Below are 18,823 nucleotides of genomic sequence, written 5' to 3' on the forward strand. Positions count from 1 at the left end.
CAGAACCACCTGCATAAACTTGGCTGAAGCAGAATAAAAAAACAACACATGCACTAGCAGATGCAAACTTCAGCTAGGAAGCAGCCAGCAGAAGCTGTGCTGTTTTTTCCTAGCTGAAGCCATCATCCAGCTGTGATCTGTTTTTTTCCTGTAGTCCATTTCGAATTCAAAGTCAGGTTAGCTGTGGTTTAGTGTTTGTCTGGGTGCTTGGATGGATCAGAAGAGACACACACTCATGCAGTGATCTCAGCCTGCGAAAGAGAGACCATCAGCTAGGAGCACTGCACAAATAATTCATTCTCAGTACATTAGAGGCGAGCACTAGTTCAAAATATAAAATATCCAACACATGTCAAATGTTGGATGCAGACAAAGGCCTAACATCCAGCCAGTCGATGGGCCAGAATTTAGCTGGCTGTGAATATTTGCTAACATCATTTGGGGCAATTCAAGTGTTATCATGGTCCTTTCTTCCAGCACTTCAATTTCCCCCCTGAAGAACAGTTAGCGGCTCAGATTTAGCATAAGATTAAGTTCTGATAGAGAACAGGAAAGAGACTGAGACTTCTTCGGTGATTAGAATGCACTCAGCCTAAATGGCTGACTTAGCTTTAGATCTGCTAGTAGAACGTAAAGATTCTGTTCTGTACAATGGTTTTATAGACACTAAACCTGATTTTTATATGGATGAAATAAAACATCCAGACAATGTTCATTCAAAACAAAACAAAACATCCCTGGGTAGACCATGGGAGAACACGTATTCTGCAAGATGTATCTGCAGTTCTACTTCCATACTGGAGAATTAAATGACATTTCTAATGTACTTTGGTGGTAGTCCTAGAGGGAGAATAAGAACAAGTAGACTCTGGAACAAGTCTCAAGATGCTATTTGACTGCTTGTAGGAACTGATGCAAGGTAGCTACTGACCATTATGACTTTCACTGTGCGTGGTAAATTGTTAATCACAGCCTGAACCTCTGATTAATCAGCTGAGACAAGTGTTGGGTCAGCTGTGGGAGCACAGGTGAGAGTAATTTAGCTGTGCTCCCGGAAGGGGTGGAGCTTGACTCCACCTCCTCTAGACCTTATTTAAGGGCTGACCACCACTAAGGCAGCATCTCTTGGAGATTGCTCTCTGGTGGAGATTGCCTTAGCATTTCCCAGTGAAGGTGTCCACATTGGTGAGTTTTTCCTAATAAATAATCTTTTGAATATCTGTTATCATCTCTGTATCACTCCACCTTACACACTGTTTCACCAGTCTAAATAGAAATTATTATAGAACCTTCAGTTCTCTATGCTTAGGGTATCAGGGCAGCTGTGATACATTCAGTGTGGAAAAGCACTTTTATTTTCACTGCAATGGGGCATTCTTTATGAATGCTGCCTGCTGAATTTTCTCCCCTCTATCAATTCAGCAAAATACAAATAAATTAGTTTGAAACTTAAATTTCAAGTTACGTTTAGAATATCAATAATCACAATGGAGAGCAGACTTTAAGAGAGAATGGATGAATGAAAGAATCCTAATTGTGTGCTTTGTTTGTTTTTAACTTGAGAAAATGGAAGCTGTGTACTCTTAGAATTTGCTATATATATTTTTAGAGGATTATTATGCTTGTGATCATCCAGTTTTCAAGGCAGCTTTGTTTACAATTAGAAACAGAATGACTAAATTAGTAATGATAAAACTTTGTTTTTCCCAGTATCCTAGAGACGATAAGCTAAACACAACATCACAGTTCTACAAAGGTCTCCACTCTGGACAGCCTCTTCTAGTTTGTACATTCATCTATGTACAAAGTATGTAAGGATACTTTCAGCTGGTTTGCATTTTTTCCTTGCCATAAAGAAAAAGGGCAAGGGTAGCTGGCTTGGAAGAAGTAATGGAGTCTTTTCCTGACATAGCTTCAGATCCTGAAGTGTGTATGTAGTCTTGGCACTTGCTAAAGAAAAAAAAAAAAATGAGCTCCTGACTGAATTACTTCTTTATTATTTCAAATATATATTTTTCTTAAGCTTACTGAAATAGAAGTTTTCTCAGCCACCAGAAGCTTTTGTTTCATAGTGTCAATTCTTTAAGATTGCCTTGTCCTGAAAAATGCACCTGTATGTTTCAATCCTGTGAGTTCACTGAGAATATTAAATAAACATATAAACTTCTCCAAAATAACAATAATGTAAAAGTGACGGCTTTCTGGTTTTCACCACTAATGTGTTTTCCTACCTGTATTGTAATGCTTGGTGCAGTAACACAAATCCTTTTCTTCTTTCAACAGAAACTGTGGCAGGGTGAGGCCTTCTGCTACTTGAACTGCTCCTTTTTCTTGCCATTCAAAAATGAGATCATTCATTGTGTATCCAACTAAAAAAAAAAAAAAAATAATAATTAAAAAAAATACACTCTAAGTCAGTGGCAGACTTTGAAAGGCAGGGACATACCAAATAGTGATGACTTCAGCAAATGATATTAAGGTAGAAAATGCAACGGATCTCTTTGGGCTATTTAATGAAAAAGCATTATTTGCCATTCTCAGCCACACTGAGCTAGGAAAAAGTAAAGCTTTCTTCTTTGAAATCTTAATAGTTAGGTAGCATCAAGGTCAGCTATGTTTGGCTCATTTTTATGTATTTATTCTCCCTTGCCCTATCATATTTCCCTCTCATTCTATATTGAATGAAATGTTAGGCTGTCAATGTTATATTTATGTGTTTATGTCAATTTGTTTTAATTTAGATACAAATTCTTGAAAGGAAGCAATGAAAATTTATCCAGCAGTGAGGTGCTATTTGAACTGAAAAAATACTTTTCTCTGACTCTAGTGGGAAAAAATGGAAAAACAATTGATCGTTATCTCATACTAGCAGACTGTGAAGAATTCTATCTATCTTTCAGCTGAATATGTGCGTGGACTTTCAACGGGGAAAACCTATTTTATATCCTCTGTATATGTCATAGAATATAACCTTGGCATTCTATTCCAATGTTTTTCTGTTTATGTTGTCTGTTTGTGACAACTCAAAAAGAAAAAAGAAAAAAGCTTCCTATTCTCATTAAGGTTTTATTTAGTTTTTCTCAGGATTTAATGAATTCAGACAATGTGAGACTTTAAGGCTGAAATCTAAAACTAAATGGCTTCTATTGTTGAAATAGCTTGACCCAAAAGGGTACACTTGACTCATATATAATAGATTGAAGCGTGAGGAAAAGAATGGAGTCATTTTTACATCCATTTAGCTTCTTTGCAATGTTTCTTTTTCTACTTTACTCCAAAGCCAATGAGCTGTTAAGAATAACCTGCTGATAAATGGAAATATCTTTTAACCTCTCAGTAACAATTTAGTGTTTAAATAGAGTGTTCAGAAAATACTGAAATTTTGAATTCTAGTGAGGGAAATAAGCCCTTTGTTATGCATACATAAATCTTTCCCTTGTTGTATTCAATAACTTTATTACTCTTTGAATATATCTACAAATAATATTCAGACATGCTATTTTGATATACTGGCCTGAAATGTGAAACATGCTTCATTCTTTCCGATCTGTCTTTGAAAGTTTCTGCACGTTAAGAATCAGTGACTGTAAATTTAAAACAGTTTGCAACACCTTCAGATTTGTTGTTTCTTCTGGAGAGTGCCTTTAATACTAAGGCTTTCACAAGCACTTAGAATGATACTGGTTTATCTTCTTTGGTATTTTGTTGTGACTAGATGAAAATAATAAAAACAAACCCATATCCTTTTAAATAAGTGCATGCATTAAATGTATATTTTTCATCTGTACTTGCAAACATGACACTATAAACACTGATTTAAAATTCATTATAAAATGTTATAAACACGAAAAATTCAGAAATATAGCTCTTACCAGACTTTGCATGTATTCAGACAAAAAGCGGTTGTGTGTAAACATTTGATGCTTATAGATTAAGGCCAGAAGTTATATCCCCTGAGTAAAACTCATTGAACTGACAAGAAACAACTGCTGCGTCAAAAGGTATTTCACTAAATCAAATTAATTCATCTCTAATGTATTTTTAACTTTGAATATCTACTTTGTCCACTAATTCTTCAATAATGTTATATAAGAAAAATGGTAAGTATATACAAAGTTCTGATATAATAGTTTAATAGTCTATATTTTAAATATTTAATACTTCATTCAATACTGTAACTCTAGTTTTGCAATATTGCACTGATTCAGTAAATGTATACAAAAGAACTTAATGGAGATAGAATTTTATGTTATTCCAAAACAAACGAACGGTATAATGTATATCTTACTTCTAATAGTTATATTGACTTAGTCTCTATTAATTTTTCTCCCTTTATTCAATATGAAATACAAACAAATGTGCCCAATGAATTAGTGAAATTTAGAGTAAAATTAATTTTGAATATTGAACTATTTGATAACGCTAATTTGTCCCTGGATTTTCTTTATTGAGCATTATTATCACAGGTATTCTTGTTTTTCTAAATTAAAATATTATATTGTTTGATATGGTTCCAGACAATTTGATGAATATATTTTTCCACCTATCACTTCATTCTTTCATCCGTGCATGAGAGAAAGCAGGAATACAGTGGTAAGTATCTTGTTATTTGTAGATATGAAACAAAATCAGAGAATTTGTAAGAAAGAAGTGCAAGAGCACACTGCAACTCCCTAGATACTCTGAGCAAAACAGGCAAGTATTTTTGTTTCTTAACTACTTTCATGAAGAAAACCTGCTGCATAGCACAGTAGTTAGCGCTGGTGGGTATTGTTGTGTGCATGGGGCATGTTGGGGAATAGAAGAATGGAAATGGTTTTTTAAATGAAAATTAGTAGTTATACCGTGGTTTAAATACAATAACAATTTAAGTGCATGGTATTATATACACAAGAAGCAGGAAGATCAGATATGGAGAATGTAAGTTTTGTGAACTCTGTTGAATAATGTAATTTGTGTTTCCTATTGAAGTGGCCCAGCATTGTGAAGACATTGTGGCATATTCTGAAGTTACCGTGAGGTTCAGTCTCAGCAACATTGACAAGTAGAGACGTATGGTCTTGTTATGAATAAGGCATCAAAGCATTTAGTACCATCAAACGTGGGGGTTGTGTGCGCAGCAAATTAAAGAAACATAGGGAGCTTTGGAAACGAAAATTTCGGAGTCTCAAGGTCAGAGTGTTATTTTTTAGATTCAGGATCCTACAATTGCCAGTCATAAATGTTTACTATATTGAAATTATGTGGATAAATTTAAAATCCTGAAGCTACCACTTGAGTTCTGTGGGGCTATATATATCATTCATGCATATGTATGTGGCAAACTGAGGCCTACATTTGCAAAATAGAAATCTGATTAGATACTGTAACAAAGCAGGTCTGCATTTGCTCTACTCAGCTGCAGAATAAAAAGTACGCTCATCCATCTGCTGCTGAAAAAATTTGTACAGAAATAAAAATGAAGGTGAATAAAGTAGTTCATTGCCTGAATAAGATCAGCTACTCCTAGCTGAGCAAAAATGGATGACTGAAGTGAATAACAAGATCTCCTTGTGCTGAGTTTATGCAGCACCATCTACACTGATCAAGCTTCTAATTAGAGCTGAGTGTTTCTGCAATTAAAAATAATTGATCTGAATGCAGCTGTATTCAATAATATAATTCAACAAGACAGATAACTTCTTTGCATGGTCTTATTTTCTGGCTGATACTCTTGTTAGGAGAGGAAAGGGCCCATTAGTTATGCTTTTTGTCTGTGTTTTGTACATATTCTAAGAATGAAAAAATAGGGCATTGTTGAAAGAAGCTCTGTTAGCTTCTACGTTTGACATCACTGATGTACAGCTTGTTTCACTTCCTTTCAATGAGTTTTCTTTCTAGTCTGCACTACTCTTTTACCAATGGAAGAAAGAGCATGTTCAAAAAATAAGAAACAGCTATAGTGACTGACCAACAATGTTGACTGAGGCTCTAGAGAAGTAGAATGTATTTAACTTGGCAGAATGAAAGTGTGTGAAAGAGAATCAGGTGCTGCAAGAGTAGGTAAAATTTTATTTTCAGGTGTGCCACTTTGGATACAAGGGAAAAGAGGAGAAAATAGACCAGGAGGCCTCTAATGGCAAGTTAATCAAAGGATGAACCAGAAATCAACAAACCTATAGAGGTACACTACTAGTTTTTGTGTAAAAAGGCTATGATGCGGCCTTCCATTCTTAGAGGCAGTCTGATGTAACTGGCATCAGTTTCTTCCTAGATTAACTGCATGTTATCTCCCTTGCCCCAGAAATTTGAATCAACTGTTTTACTTTCATTTCCTAGTACAGTCTTCTGCGATGCTAGGTAAAATAGAAGGGCTACAACAACCATCATATAAGGTTAAGGAGGATCATTATCATTGTAGGCTCCTACTGATATCTGACTTAAGAGGCATGTTAATAGCTCTGCAGATGCTGCAGCCTCCTCACCAGTAAATGGAAAGAGGGCCATTAGATTTTTTTTTTTTGTTGTTCATAAACAGATTGGTAGAAAAAAATAGAAGACAGATATAAGACACAAACCTTAAAGATATCACTTCTGGGTCAGGAAGTCTCAGTCTCAAGTTGCTAAAAGTATATCAATGTAGGAAAAGGAAGAAAAAAGCCACATTGCTTTTTTGAATAGCAATTCAACAGGACAGCTTAGGTTGCATCAATACTGACTATGTTAACCCTAAGTCTGAGGTCCTGCACATCTGTAATGCAAAAGCAGATGGTCAGTTGTTGGTAACTATATGACAAGACTATAATCCCAGAAGGAGATAGTTGCCAGATGATGAAGTTCTCAGGAACAGTCAAGAATTGTGTGTATGTATAGTACTGTGGCCTTTAAGAAAAACAGCTTTTTAAAGAGGTAACTCATATTCTGGATCCTGATGTGATTTTTAGAAGCTACTAAAGATTGTACCGGCGGACTGAGACCTCTGCCTGAGATGAATATGAAAAACTGCCAGACTAAGTAGAATTTTGACTTAATTTTCATTGTAGAGTGTCTGAAACAATTAGTAAAGTTGGATTTGGCCTCCAGAAGTTGTTCCTTAAATTTTATATCTATTACAGAACTCGTGATAAATGTGGGAAAATGAAAGCAAAACTCTGTACTGTGGGAGGAAGTGGGAAAGATAAGACAGGAGATGAAAACTGGTTATCAGAACATCTGCTTCGAACATTTGGTGTAGCTATTTGAATAACCTAAGCATCAAATAATATGAAACTGTAGTGACAGTCTATTTAATTTATCTACATTATCTGCACAGAACTTTTCAGCAGAAGACAGACAAGACCAATAAACTCTAATCTTTAGCCTGCACTGAAGATTTTCTAGCTAAATTGAAAATTTTCAGTGTGTGCAGTTACATTCTTCAGGAAAGGTTCAAGGGAAAAAGAATGCAATCTTACTGAAATATTTCCAAGTAGCAAGGGCAATAATAGTGCCTATAAGAGAGGAAACCAGACTGCTCTCTTGGGCTTGGTTGTCATTCCCAGAAAATACGATTTTTTTAAAAAATGCACTGACAAGTTGTTTCCAATGCTTGTAAAGAAAAGTGAAGTCCTTGGAACAAAATGCCATTTGAATCTCTTCCCTTCTTCCTCACTATTATCAATTTTAGTAAGCCATGTAACTTCTGCATTCATTCAGTTCTGAAAGAGGATCCAAACCAACCTTAAATAAGATTCAATTCAACTTTCATGTATAGAGCTATACAGAATGTATTCTAATAGAATCAAGCAATTTGTGACAGCTGTATACAGGTTGGGAGTACAAAGATTTTAATTTAGTTGAATCAATATCATCTTTGTGCAATAAGAGCCTGTTTTTTCATAAGCAAAACAGTGGACATCCAAGTTTGTCTTGAAGAATTATTAATAAATTAATTATTAATAATGTGTCTTGAAAGTATGGACATCTCTTCTTGAGGCTGTTCAAGTATTACTCTGCTAGAGAAAAACAAAGCTTGGTATTTAAGAGAAGTAATTCTCATGAGTCCTCAATAGTCCACATATACTTCAAATGAAAATTCTCTTGACAATTCTAAAATACCTGACAGCTGTCTTACTTGCTAATTTCTTTCCTTCTAACCTCTTTCAAAGTACCATTCCAAACCATGAAGAATATTTTTGAGCTATCTTCTGAGCCACCTGAATATTGGTATGTCTTGTAAATTTTCTGCTAATTCTGTTCTATTCTTCAAAAACTGCTTCTCATACATCTTTTTAAAATACACATATACACATTAAAACTTAGTTCTATTTCTCTTATTCAATAAACAATCACATGAATAACATTAGAAACAAAAAACAAACAAACAAAAACCCTGAATACCTAACATTTTTTTTACTAGAGAGTTTGGTTTGAATAGAGGTTTTATTTTATCTTTCTTTTAAACCCAGTGATTAACCTAAACTCTATTCTAATTTTTTTTTCTTTAGTGTTTTGTAAGATATAAGTACAAGAGTAACGTTGGACTTATTCAGCAAACTGAGTAGTTCTGTAGGGGTTCAGCTGAGAAAAGAACAGTCATGCTGACTAGAGTAATTTCATTGCTTCTCCATTAGGCATCCCAACAGAGTGCTTCCAGGACAGGCTGCCTACAGATTACTGCTGCAAAGAACATGGTAGAGTTCTGGACTGCACCCTAAATTTCAAGCAGCAAAACACAGGAAGACTTGATATTAGCTCTGAAAATCAACCATATTATGATTGTAGGCTAAATTTATTCTGGATTACCAAGAAAACATTATTTCTGAGCCACATTCCAAAGGGATTGCCCTCTGATGGAATCTCCCTGTGATAGTTTTATCCTTATTAGATTTTGAGAAAAGAGCAGCATTTCACATGCAGCCCTCTCCCACCTCTCTCAAACCTTGCATATGCTGAAGTCTGTAAGTTTTCAGATGTCACTTTTATATTAGTTTCTGTGTCTTCAGCATCACCTGTAGGCTCAGCAGCAATTGCTCCTGCCCTTTCATCCTGTATTAGCTGGAAACAGAGGAGTATGGCTATCTGTCTCTTGGTAGCTGTGTATGAGGTCTCACTTTACGATATACACAGTGGGTTGAGTCACCCTGCTACAGGATAAAAGCCATACACCTATTCAAGTACATACCCTAGGATCACTGGCAGGTCAGAAATACAGCCCTGGTCTTTTATTTGTCATCTGTGTTTTTATGGGAGGAATAATGTGCTCAATGTTTCCCATGGTGCAGACTACCTATTGGCTTGCCTACACATCTTTCTATTTCAGCAATCCCTGTCCCTCCAGTTTTGAGGCTGGGAAGGAAGAAATTATACTGCTCAGGCAACACCATTATGCGGTATAGAGTCAATTTTTTTCTGAAATCCCCCCAAATGGGAGATGATTCCTTCGAAAGACAGAAAAGCTCCTATAAATCAAAAGGGGTGGAAGGTGATTTTTAAAGAGCATCAAAGTAAAATGATTTTTATCCCTTACATATACTGCTTCTCATGGCATATTTCTCCCTTTTACAACTGATGTAGTATTTTAATGGTACTACTGGTTGATGATTTAAGAATATTGAATTTCAGACAAAGTTATAATACAACATATATATAATTGTAATATATGAATCAAGGAATGCTATGAGATAAAAACAAAACCTAAGATAGACACAAGAAGATCTAGCACATGAAAGAAAAAAAAATAAATCTTTCCTGTGAAATAAGCCTCAGAAATAAATATCTTGCTGACATTTCTTTGTGTCTTATTCAAGCAGAATAAAACTAAAATTATCTCACATGCCTGTAGGCTGCCCCAGCATGAACCGTAGAAATGTGGAAGGGATTATATCCTAACTGCATTTTCATTTGCTTCTTTTCAAAGATACAAAAGCAGCTCATTCTAGTTTTTGATAAATCTTTTGGTAAAATAAATACTTTTGAAATAGAATACACTCTCACTTATATCCTGAAGCACATAAAAAGTATTTAAGTGAAGGGGCAAATGGAGCTGCAGATACTGACCTTGGAAAACCCATTACAAAAGCTGCATCAAAATACAGCTACCATTTGTGGAAAAAAGCTATACATGACTTTCCCTCTTAGGGCTTTCTGTGCTGGAGCAATGGTATCAATATTGATGGAAAATATCTATTACTGAATAAAATTAGCTTTTTTTTTTTTTTTTTAATAGCAGAGGAAACAAAATATACTATTTGTTTTTTATAAGTAACTGTCAGACTTTCGTTGTGACTTTGTGTGGTGGCAAGATGAGCAAGATAAAACTGAGTGATTCATTACAAATTGTCCAGTTTGCTTAGTGTCACATTTGGCTTGCAAGGTCAGGAACAGTTTAAAGAAATTCTGGAATTAATAAATGTTGTAAATTCATAGTTGTACCAAATCCTACCTAACTTGACACTCAGTGGGAAGAACAGAAGTGATGTTTATTTTAAAAAGAAACTTCTGGAAGCACAGTTGCTGTCCTTCAGTTGAAGTCACTGTTTTTCCTTTTATAAAACAGCCCGGTGAACAGTTAATTTACTCTAGACATGACAAATTTGTTCTGAGTTTTGAAATCCACAACTTCCTCATCCCTGGACAGTGCATTAAACATCAAGACATTTGCTTCAGTGCCCCTGTTTGAGCTGTTTTACTGTGCACCAAAGAATATAGAAGTTAGAGTTTCTCAGAAGACTTTATGTTCTTGGATCTAATTTCAGTTCTTTATTCAGGATGTTTCATGTAAGGCATAAGAAAATGCTATATGCAACCATCTTCCTGTTTTCTTTTGTAATTCTAAAGAGGAATGGATGCCTACTCTTAGCTAAAATGCTCTGGAATTGGGATGCTTCTGTTCATCTTTCCCTAAGTTTTGAAAATTGCTCAGAGTTCAGACTCATGTGAAGCACTTTTTCAGAGCCTGCCCAAAAAGGAGATCATTTTTGTAAATTCCTTGAGTGTCTGATTCCCTTCCTGTACTCTGGGATAGGGAAACCATTTTGAGACAGATGGCCTCCTACTCTTAAGGGTCCAGGAGGATGGAAATTGTGTTGCTGTGCCCACTTTCTTTGAATCTGTCCCAGAGACATTTCTCTCAGTTTCATGGAATTATTGGCTCAATTATGAAAACCTAACACATTGATCTTCTAGCAGATATCTAAGCATAGCCAAAGCTGACATACTGAAAGATTTTCTGCCCCAGGCCAGGTAATTTGGCCATAGTCCCAATTTTTCAATGTCTGAGTTACAGGTAATATAGAGATAGATAAAGCAACTCTTCCTTGTGAAATCAGGTTTGAACTATCTCTGTAATTAGAAATTTTTGAACGTCTCAAAATGAAGCAGACATCTGTATTTTGTTTGGTTGTTCTTTTATGAGCATTATGCTACTCTCTGTACTACTAGGATGTGCAGCAGGGAATTTACGCCTGCTGCTGAATGATTAAAAACAAGATGTTAGTGAAAAATATTCTGATGGAAAACACAGCAAGGCATCCAAAGTGGTATTCAACTAACAAGTGTTTGTTCCCTATAGTACAGTTCATGGGAACTGAGAGGTATCTGATTTTATGAAGAGACTATTCAGAACACATAAAGTTGTTAAGTTTGTTTTTTTCCAAGCTCTGATGTAACACCTGGCTTAGGCAAACCATCAGATCTTCTCTGTTGTAAAAAGACCATTAAGTAGGTCTTCTGTGTTTTGCTTGGTGTTTCCAGTGTCAGCCTAGTCGCTCTACTACAAATTACATCAAGTCCCAGCAGCCTTCTCATTTTTAGGATTTCTTACACTGTTTGGCTGGTGGTCATGTCATGCTCACTTTTGCTTCCTTGTTGGATGATACTTTGTATGGTCTTCCTATTAGTACCCTAGAAAGTCCGCAGCCCTTTCCAAGATTATCTAAGGGTTATTCCACTGATTTAAGGTCCTGCCCCAGTAGAGAAGCTGAGAACTGTGTAGGTGGCATACTCTTTATAGGATCATGAACATATATATATATGTATACATTTAGTGTAACCTTTTATTGTTCCTCCTTACAGTAAGCCTTTTCTCTAGTCATTTCTAGGATAATTAGGTAAAAACTACAGATATGTAGCTCTAACGTGTAAATAAATTGAAGATCTGATGAAGGAATCTGAAGAGCAGGGACTCAGTATAAATTATCTTGTTCCCATCACTTAAGTACACCAAATAATTTTAATTTCAAGTTTTTCAAGTAAATCACATAAATCACTTCCTTAATTTATTCTCATATTTTCCTTATGTTCTCTCATATAACTTTGTTCCTGTGCGTGTGAACACAGAGAAGACTTCACAGTGAATCACAATACACCTAAGCATCACATAAAGGTAAACTCCGGTACTGAGTACATCACTTTAGCAATGAATTTAGATTTACATGAACTTGATTGTCTGTAAAAGTAAGAATGAAAAAATATTTTCCCTAGAAAATTATCAACGTTTCCCAGGTTAAAATAGGTGATTTATTTCTTTCTCCACATGCTATTAGAAAGGAGTATTTCTACTCTATGCATAACTTCTGTAATCTCTAGAAAAGTATCTGAAAGATGATACATTGCACAAACTTACAGCTTTCCAACTGCATTATACATGTTTGCACATCCATTGGAAAATTTTTGAGATCCATCGGGCAAGACAGTATTAAAGTCAATCTGAAAGAACACAAAAATACCATATAATTGCACAGGTGGAGTGCATAAGAGCAAAGGAAGTAATCAGAAATAGAAGAAAACACATTTTTTCATTAGATAGCTCTCAGAAGGGCTCTGTATTAGCTGAATCCATGTGACCCTCTCAGTCTAGAATGGCAACAATGTGGGGGAAAAAAAACAAAAACAGAATGCCAAAGTTTGTTACAGCCTTCTCAGTAGAGTTTTCTAACTTACATATAAGGGAATGCAACATCTTCATGCTTTTTCATGCTATAGATTTATTATTATTGTTATATTGTTACAGTATTTCAAATCATTGACATAAATCTTACCCGGAATTGCAAGAATTTCATTTCAGGTATCAGTTGCAAACTGTGCTGGCAAAATAAGTTTTTAGTGTTCTAAAATAAGGTGCTTAAACTGTCAACACAAAGATTCATTATAACTTTTTATGATGTTAGTGGTAGACCGACATATTCCTATACATTTGAAACATAGTTGTGTTTTACATTAGCTGTCATATTTCCTGTATTTCCTAGAATGCTTAAGCATTCTATTTCAACAAGAATATGATATCCACAAGCATCACAGTAAACATGTGCTCTTATAGCTCTAGTATTATAATGGTGTTTTTTTTCCTCACATTTCACGAGGCTGTGAACTTGGTCAGAAATCTATTGAAGTTGCTTTCTGAGTTTGCTTCAGCAGGGTGCCTTTGTTTATAGTCTATGTGTTGAATGAATTTGGAGAAAGTAGGGCAAGGAGGAGGGGTCATACATTCAAACTGCAGGCATCTCTCAGACTGAGTTGGGAGATAATTGATTTAGCTATATATTTTGCTTTTGTTGAGGAAAGGAATCCTTTTTTGCTTGCTTTCAATATGTTCCTAGTGACAGAATACACTAGAAGAATGGTTATGTTCTCAGACTGGCAGACTTCTTTTGGACATGAAATGAGTGTAGGAGTTTTAACAAAACCCTTTCTTCCAGTATAAACTTGACAACATGCTGTTCACTTGCACTGAAAGATGGGAAAAAGGGGACTCCTTGTCACTTGTATATTCACACAAGTCACAAACAATATTTCCTTATTTTATTTTATTTTATTTTATTTTATTTTATTTTATTTTATTTTATTTTATTTTATTATTTTTTGTCCTAGTATACAAATTATTCTTCGGAGTACTGATGTCTCAAAAAGTTTCAATTACCCTTTGATGGAATATGATGCAAAACCAAATGCAAAGTGGAAAAGAGATAAATTCATTTTGAAAAATGTAACATTTTTCTCAAATAAGTCACTAAATTAATACTATATATATATAATGGCTATAACATTAGTATACCTATATCAAATTCATTTCTTGTTTGATTACATTTTTGAAGGTAACTGTTAGAATGATTTTACTACTGTTACAGTCTAACAATGTCTGTATTAATAAAAGCAAAGTGGGGAGAAAAGAACTGAAACAATTGAATATCGTAAATACTTAGGTGTGACTGCTGCTTACAGCTTCTTAAAACGTTTCAAAAGTTTACTTTCCACTTTTCTCCCCACCTCCAGCAAACACTAAGTGAGCTATTCTTAAAATCTCATGCTTCCTCAAGTGGCTCGTGTTTCCATGTTGGAGTGTGACTGCAATTTTTACTAAGAATACTTCAAATGAGAGATCACTTTCTATTTTGGCATTAAAAATGAAGAGCAATTATGATGAAATTCAATATTCAGAGTTCACCTTTACTTTAGTAATTGAACTGCATGACCCTAGCAACTGAAAATAGCTGTTAACAATTCCTAGATACGCTTACGAACTTCTATTTGAAAAAAATCACATGATTAGAGACTCACCTGATAGAATAAAGTACATTTCCATTTTTGAAAATTCTCAACAATTTATTATCCGTTGTAACTTCATGAAAGTTGGCACCTTTTTCATTAGCAAAGAATAAATCTGGTTTCCAAATTGAATCCAGCATGGATGGATCTAAGTCTAAAGAGTCATCTGGATATTCACTATATGCAAGACGTGGATCATTCCAATTCTGACGGAGAAAGATGTTCACTCGATAATCCTGAATGAAAGAGAAAACAAGCAAATCTTTATCAAGCATAGGGATTTAGCTTTTATTTCATTTCTTAGCCATGTAATCCCCTGTCCATCTGTGGATGACAAAAGAATTACTCAGCTGATTGCCAGCATGATACCTATTTGTATTAGTGGGGGCACAATGGATAAGCATAATTTCAAGGTAATTGAAAAAATCCGAAGATAAGGAAATCCAACCTCTATGTAGTCTATATATCTCCACATAACTCTAACCCTTCAACAGCGTTTTCTTGAAGCAGAAGTGAGACAAGCATGCAAAAAGTTTAATGGCATAACCTCTTCCTGCTTGACTTTCCTCTCCTAGTCAGTGAGAGTCTGTTCCACTGTAAGGGAATTTCAGTTCACATCTTTCTTCTCTCTCTAATCCTTAAATATTTTAGACATACCACTTAAGTCTTTCTCTCAGTCCCTATTGAAAAATTCTGTGAGAGTAGTACATTTCTTTGCAGCTGTATGAGGAGGATGTATTTGTTCTTCATCTGTTCAAACATGGTAGAGAATTTACAAAGGCTACTCAAAAAGCAATGCTTCCTATTTCTTTAAGTTGGCCCACGGCAGTCTGACAGAATGGCGTCAGAACCAACTTGCTTTAAACAAGTAGAATGGTTTGATGCCAACACAGAGAACAAAATTAAACTTCTCAAATTGATTTGCTTTCCTGCAAGAGGATTACTACAGCTGTGTGCTACTTGCACAGAAGGGTGACTCCTAACTCAAATTATTCTGTTCTGAGAGGTTCCTTTGTAGGGGGAGAGAAATCATCATTTAAGCTGTGTGATTTCCTCGTGACCTCAAGGCTGCCATTATCAAACAGCTGATGTGCCCTGGTTGTGCAAGAACTTGCTCCACTGTCTTTCAAAACTCAGTTGCAGAATGAACTTTCTTAGAGGGTAAGATATTGTCATCTGCTTCATAGGGTCCAACAAAATTTATACTCGGACATCAAGTAGCTGCTCTTTGCAGATTGCTATTGGCTCCAGTACTAGTGTTCTAGTTCACTATGGAATTTAACATGGAAATCTGGACTTTTCAAGAAAGTTGCTAAGAGTAAATGCAATGGCCCTATGTGAAACACCACTCTTCTGAAGAATATTTAAATTTTGACTGATCAATATTATGAATTTCAATTCTTGTCTATTTAAGTTCTGCCTTAAAAAATACTTGAGTGTCATAAAAATCACATACAAAACTGATGTATTTGCTAAAGAATAAAATATAATACGTAAAGTCCCATTAGAACATGTTTTTACTAAATTAACTACATGTGTTGCAAATGCTTGAAAATCAAGCTCCATCGAGGCCCCAGCTTTCTAAGTTATGTACATGCATAGGGCTGTAGGTTGCAATGGTCATATTTCTGCCTTTCTAGGTTTCTACATCTGTTGCTAACAGTTCAGTCATAACACTGGAAGAGCTTTTTGCACATGATAGAGTGGATTAGAATTTATTTTGTTATAATAGATGCTGAATTTGATTCTTAGTACCTAAGAATTTATCTCAGACCTAAATAGAGCTGTTCCCATTAAAGTTGAAGTGAGGAACAAACTTTAGCATGATGAGCTGTAGTGAGAGGGCAGAACAAGATGGAACTGGTAAAGTCATGGTTAAGCAGGGAATGAGCTAAATAATTAAAAAATATGAGATTGGAATAAATATCAGGGAAAATATGACCCAATTGAATATTTGTCTAAAAATGTATCCAATGTTTTGAAGAAGTACATCATAGTAAGCTTAAATTTGTAACCGCAGTGTACTAATGGTTTTACTGAGTTTGTGGATCACCATATAGGGAATGAGACTATTTGATCAAACAGTTCTGTGTCTGCAACAGGTTGATTACCAGCTTTTCAAATATTTTCCATGTGTTATTCCAGTTTTGATGTAATATTATGGTGAAAAAAGAAATACTGGACTGTATGGGAAATTGGTAATCACAGCCAGAACCTTTGATTAATCAGCTGAGGCAAGTGTTGGGTCAGCTGTGGGAGCACAGGTGAGTGTAATTTAGCTGTGCTCCCGGAAGGGGTGGAGCTTGACTCCATCTCCTCTAGACCTCATTTAAGGGCTGACCACCACTAAGGAAGCATCTCTTGGAGATTGCTCCTCAGTGGAGATTGCTTCAGTGGTTCCCAGCAGACCAAAGGCTTCCATATGGGTGAGTTTTTCCTGTAAATAACCTTTTGGGTATTTGCAACTATTATCTTTCCATTATTGTCACCATACACGGATTAAATCCATTACTGGCATATAAAATGTAAAACAAAGAAGAAAATGGTTATTAAGCTAATGATTTTGATATGTCTTTGATATTTTTCAAGTACAGAAACACAAGTATTTAAATTTAAGTAAGCCCCTCATATTGGTAGGTCGTTTTGCTTGCAGGTAACCAATATCATTGCAAAATCAAAAGAGAAGACCCTTCGCACTAACGTCTGAGAAACATAAATATCAGTTGTGTTAAAACTGAAGAATTCCCTTGTCTTTTCTCTCTCCTAGTAGTTGAAATTCCACAATTACTGAGATTATTTATGGTGAGGCCTCATCAGTAGCTATGCATGTTGAAAAAAAAAAGAATTAGTAGAGTATTCACAAAAGAATGCTCTAGAACTGTAATGGATAGCCAGTACTGTGAGAGGAGAAATAAAAACTTGATTTCTCTAATGTGTTAGTGTAACGATTAACAGAAGACTCACCCTCCATAAATGTGTTCAGAAGGAAATACTAGTGGGGGAAATCAGTTTGAATCAGTTCTGCTGTACTGATGGCTGAATATGAGCCAGCAGTGTGCACAGGTGACCAAGAAGGCCAATGGCATCCCGGCTTTTATCAAGAATGGTGTGGTGAGCAGGACTAGGGAAGTCATCCTGCCCTGTACTCAGCATTGGTGAGGCCTCACCTTGAGTACTGTGTTCAGTTTTGGGCACCTCAGTATGGAAAGGACATTGAGGTGCTGGAGCAGGTCCAAAGAAGGGCAATGAGGCTTGTGAAGGGCTTGGAGAATATGCCCTATGAGGAGAGAATGAAGGAACTGGGGCTGTCTAGTTTGGGGAAAAGGAGGCTGAGGGGAGACCTTGTTACTCTTTTTCAGTATCTGGCCTTAAGTTGCACCAGGGTAAGTTTAGGTTGGATATCAGGAAAAAACTTTACTAGGAAGGGTTGTTAAGGGATGTCTCAACTGCCTCCCAGGGGAGGCAGTTGAGACATCATACCTGAATGTGTTTAAAAACCATATGGATGTGGTGTTCAGAGGCATGATTTAGCAGAGGTTTGTTAGAGTAGTTTGGTTGCATTGCAGTTGGACTTGATGATCTTTAAGGCTTTTCCAACCTGAGCAATTCTATTATTTAAATCTAGGGACAAAAATATTATTTACAATAACAAATTTACCATAGACTGAATTGGTTCATAGTTCAATTTACTCTGCTAATAAACATCAATGATCTTTTCATTGGTATGATTTATTATTGGAAAAAAAAAATGGGACTCCTCTCTACTTTTAATAGGTCTTTTCAGTATTACAGATCTGAACAGCAGCAAGGCTAGTAGCAAACTATGGATGTAGGGCAGTTCGATTAATGACTGATAAAAAACTGCAGTAGACTCTGTGCTCCAGCACTAACTGCAACCCATTAATCTGTCAGAGATTTACAATAGCAGCTAAAGAGAAATTAACCATGATTTAAATTGATCGCTGAGTACTTAACTTTAATTGACACGTCAAATCTATGTCAGAGGAACAAGATCTGACTAATGTCAAACATCCCTAAGAACATGCTTTTCTGTACTGAATAGCTACGGGGCACTCATTACAAGAAGCAATGTAGATACACTGTTGATTATAATAGTTTGTCTGACTCACTGAATCTTTTTGACTATCAGTCCCAGAATAATTTCATGGTGGAAACGTTCTTTCCAGAATGGATTTTGGATATGAATAAAAGTAAGGATGATTTTCCTGCCTGTACAATACAGAAACCTGGGTCCAGGAGAAACTGCCATATTTTTCCCTCTTTCTCAATAAGAACTCTGTGAATTCTCCAGCACTGCAGG

The 18,823-nt window shown here is 35.6% G+C and overlaps 1 protein-coding gene across 2 annotated transcripts in view; it reads right to left on the reverse strand.

Annotated features, from left to right (window-relative positions):
* The window catches only part of GLRA3 (glycine receptor alpha 3), a 63,215-nt gene that overhangs the window by 14,416 nt on the left and 29,976 nt on the right, over window positions 1–18,823 (reverse strand). For both annotated transcript variants that reach the window (XM_015861832.2, XM_015861833.2), the window contains exons 4-6: window positions 14,515–14,738; window positions 12,584–12,666; window positions 2,232–2,369 (exon numbers count right to left, since the gene is read on the reverse strand). In XM_015861832.2, the coding sequence (XP_015717318.1) occupies window positions 2,232–2,369; window positions 12,584–12,666; window positions 14,515–14,738 (445 nt within the window). The remainder of the gene's footprint in view (window positions 1–2,231; window positions 2,370–12,583; window positions 12,667–14,514; window positions 14,739–18,823) is intronic.

Source organism: Coturnix japonica, chromosome 4, assembly GCF_001577835.2.
Source record: "Coturnix japonica isolate 7356 chromosome 4, Coturnix japonica 2.1, whole genome shotgun sequence".
Taxonomy (NCBI): Eukaryota; Metazoa; Chordata; class Aves; order Galliformes; family Phasianidae; genus Coturnix; species Coturnix japonica.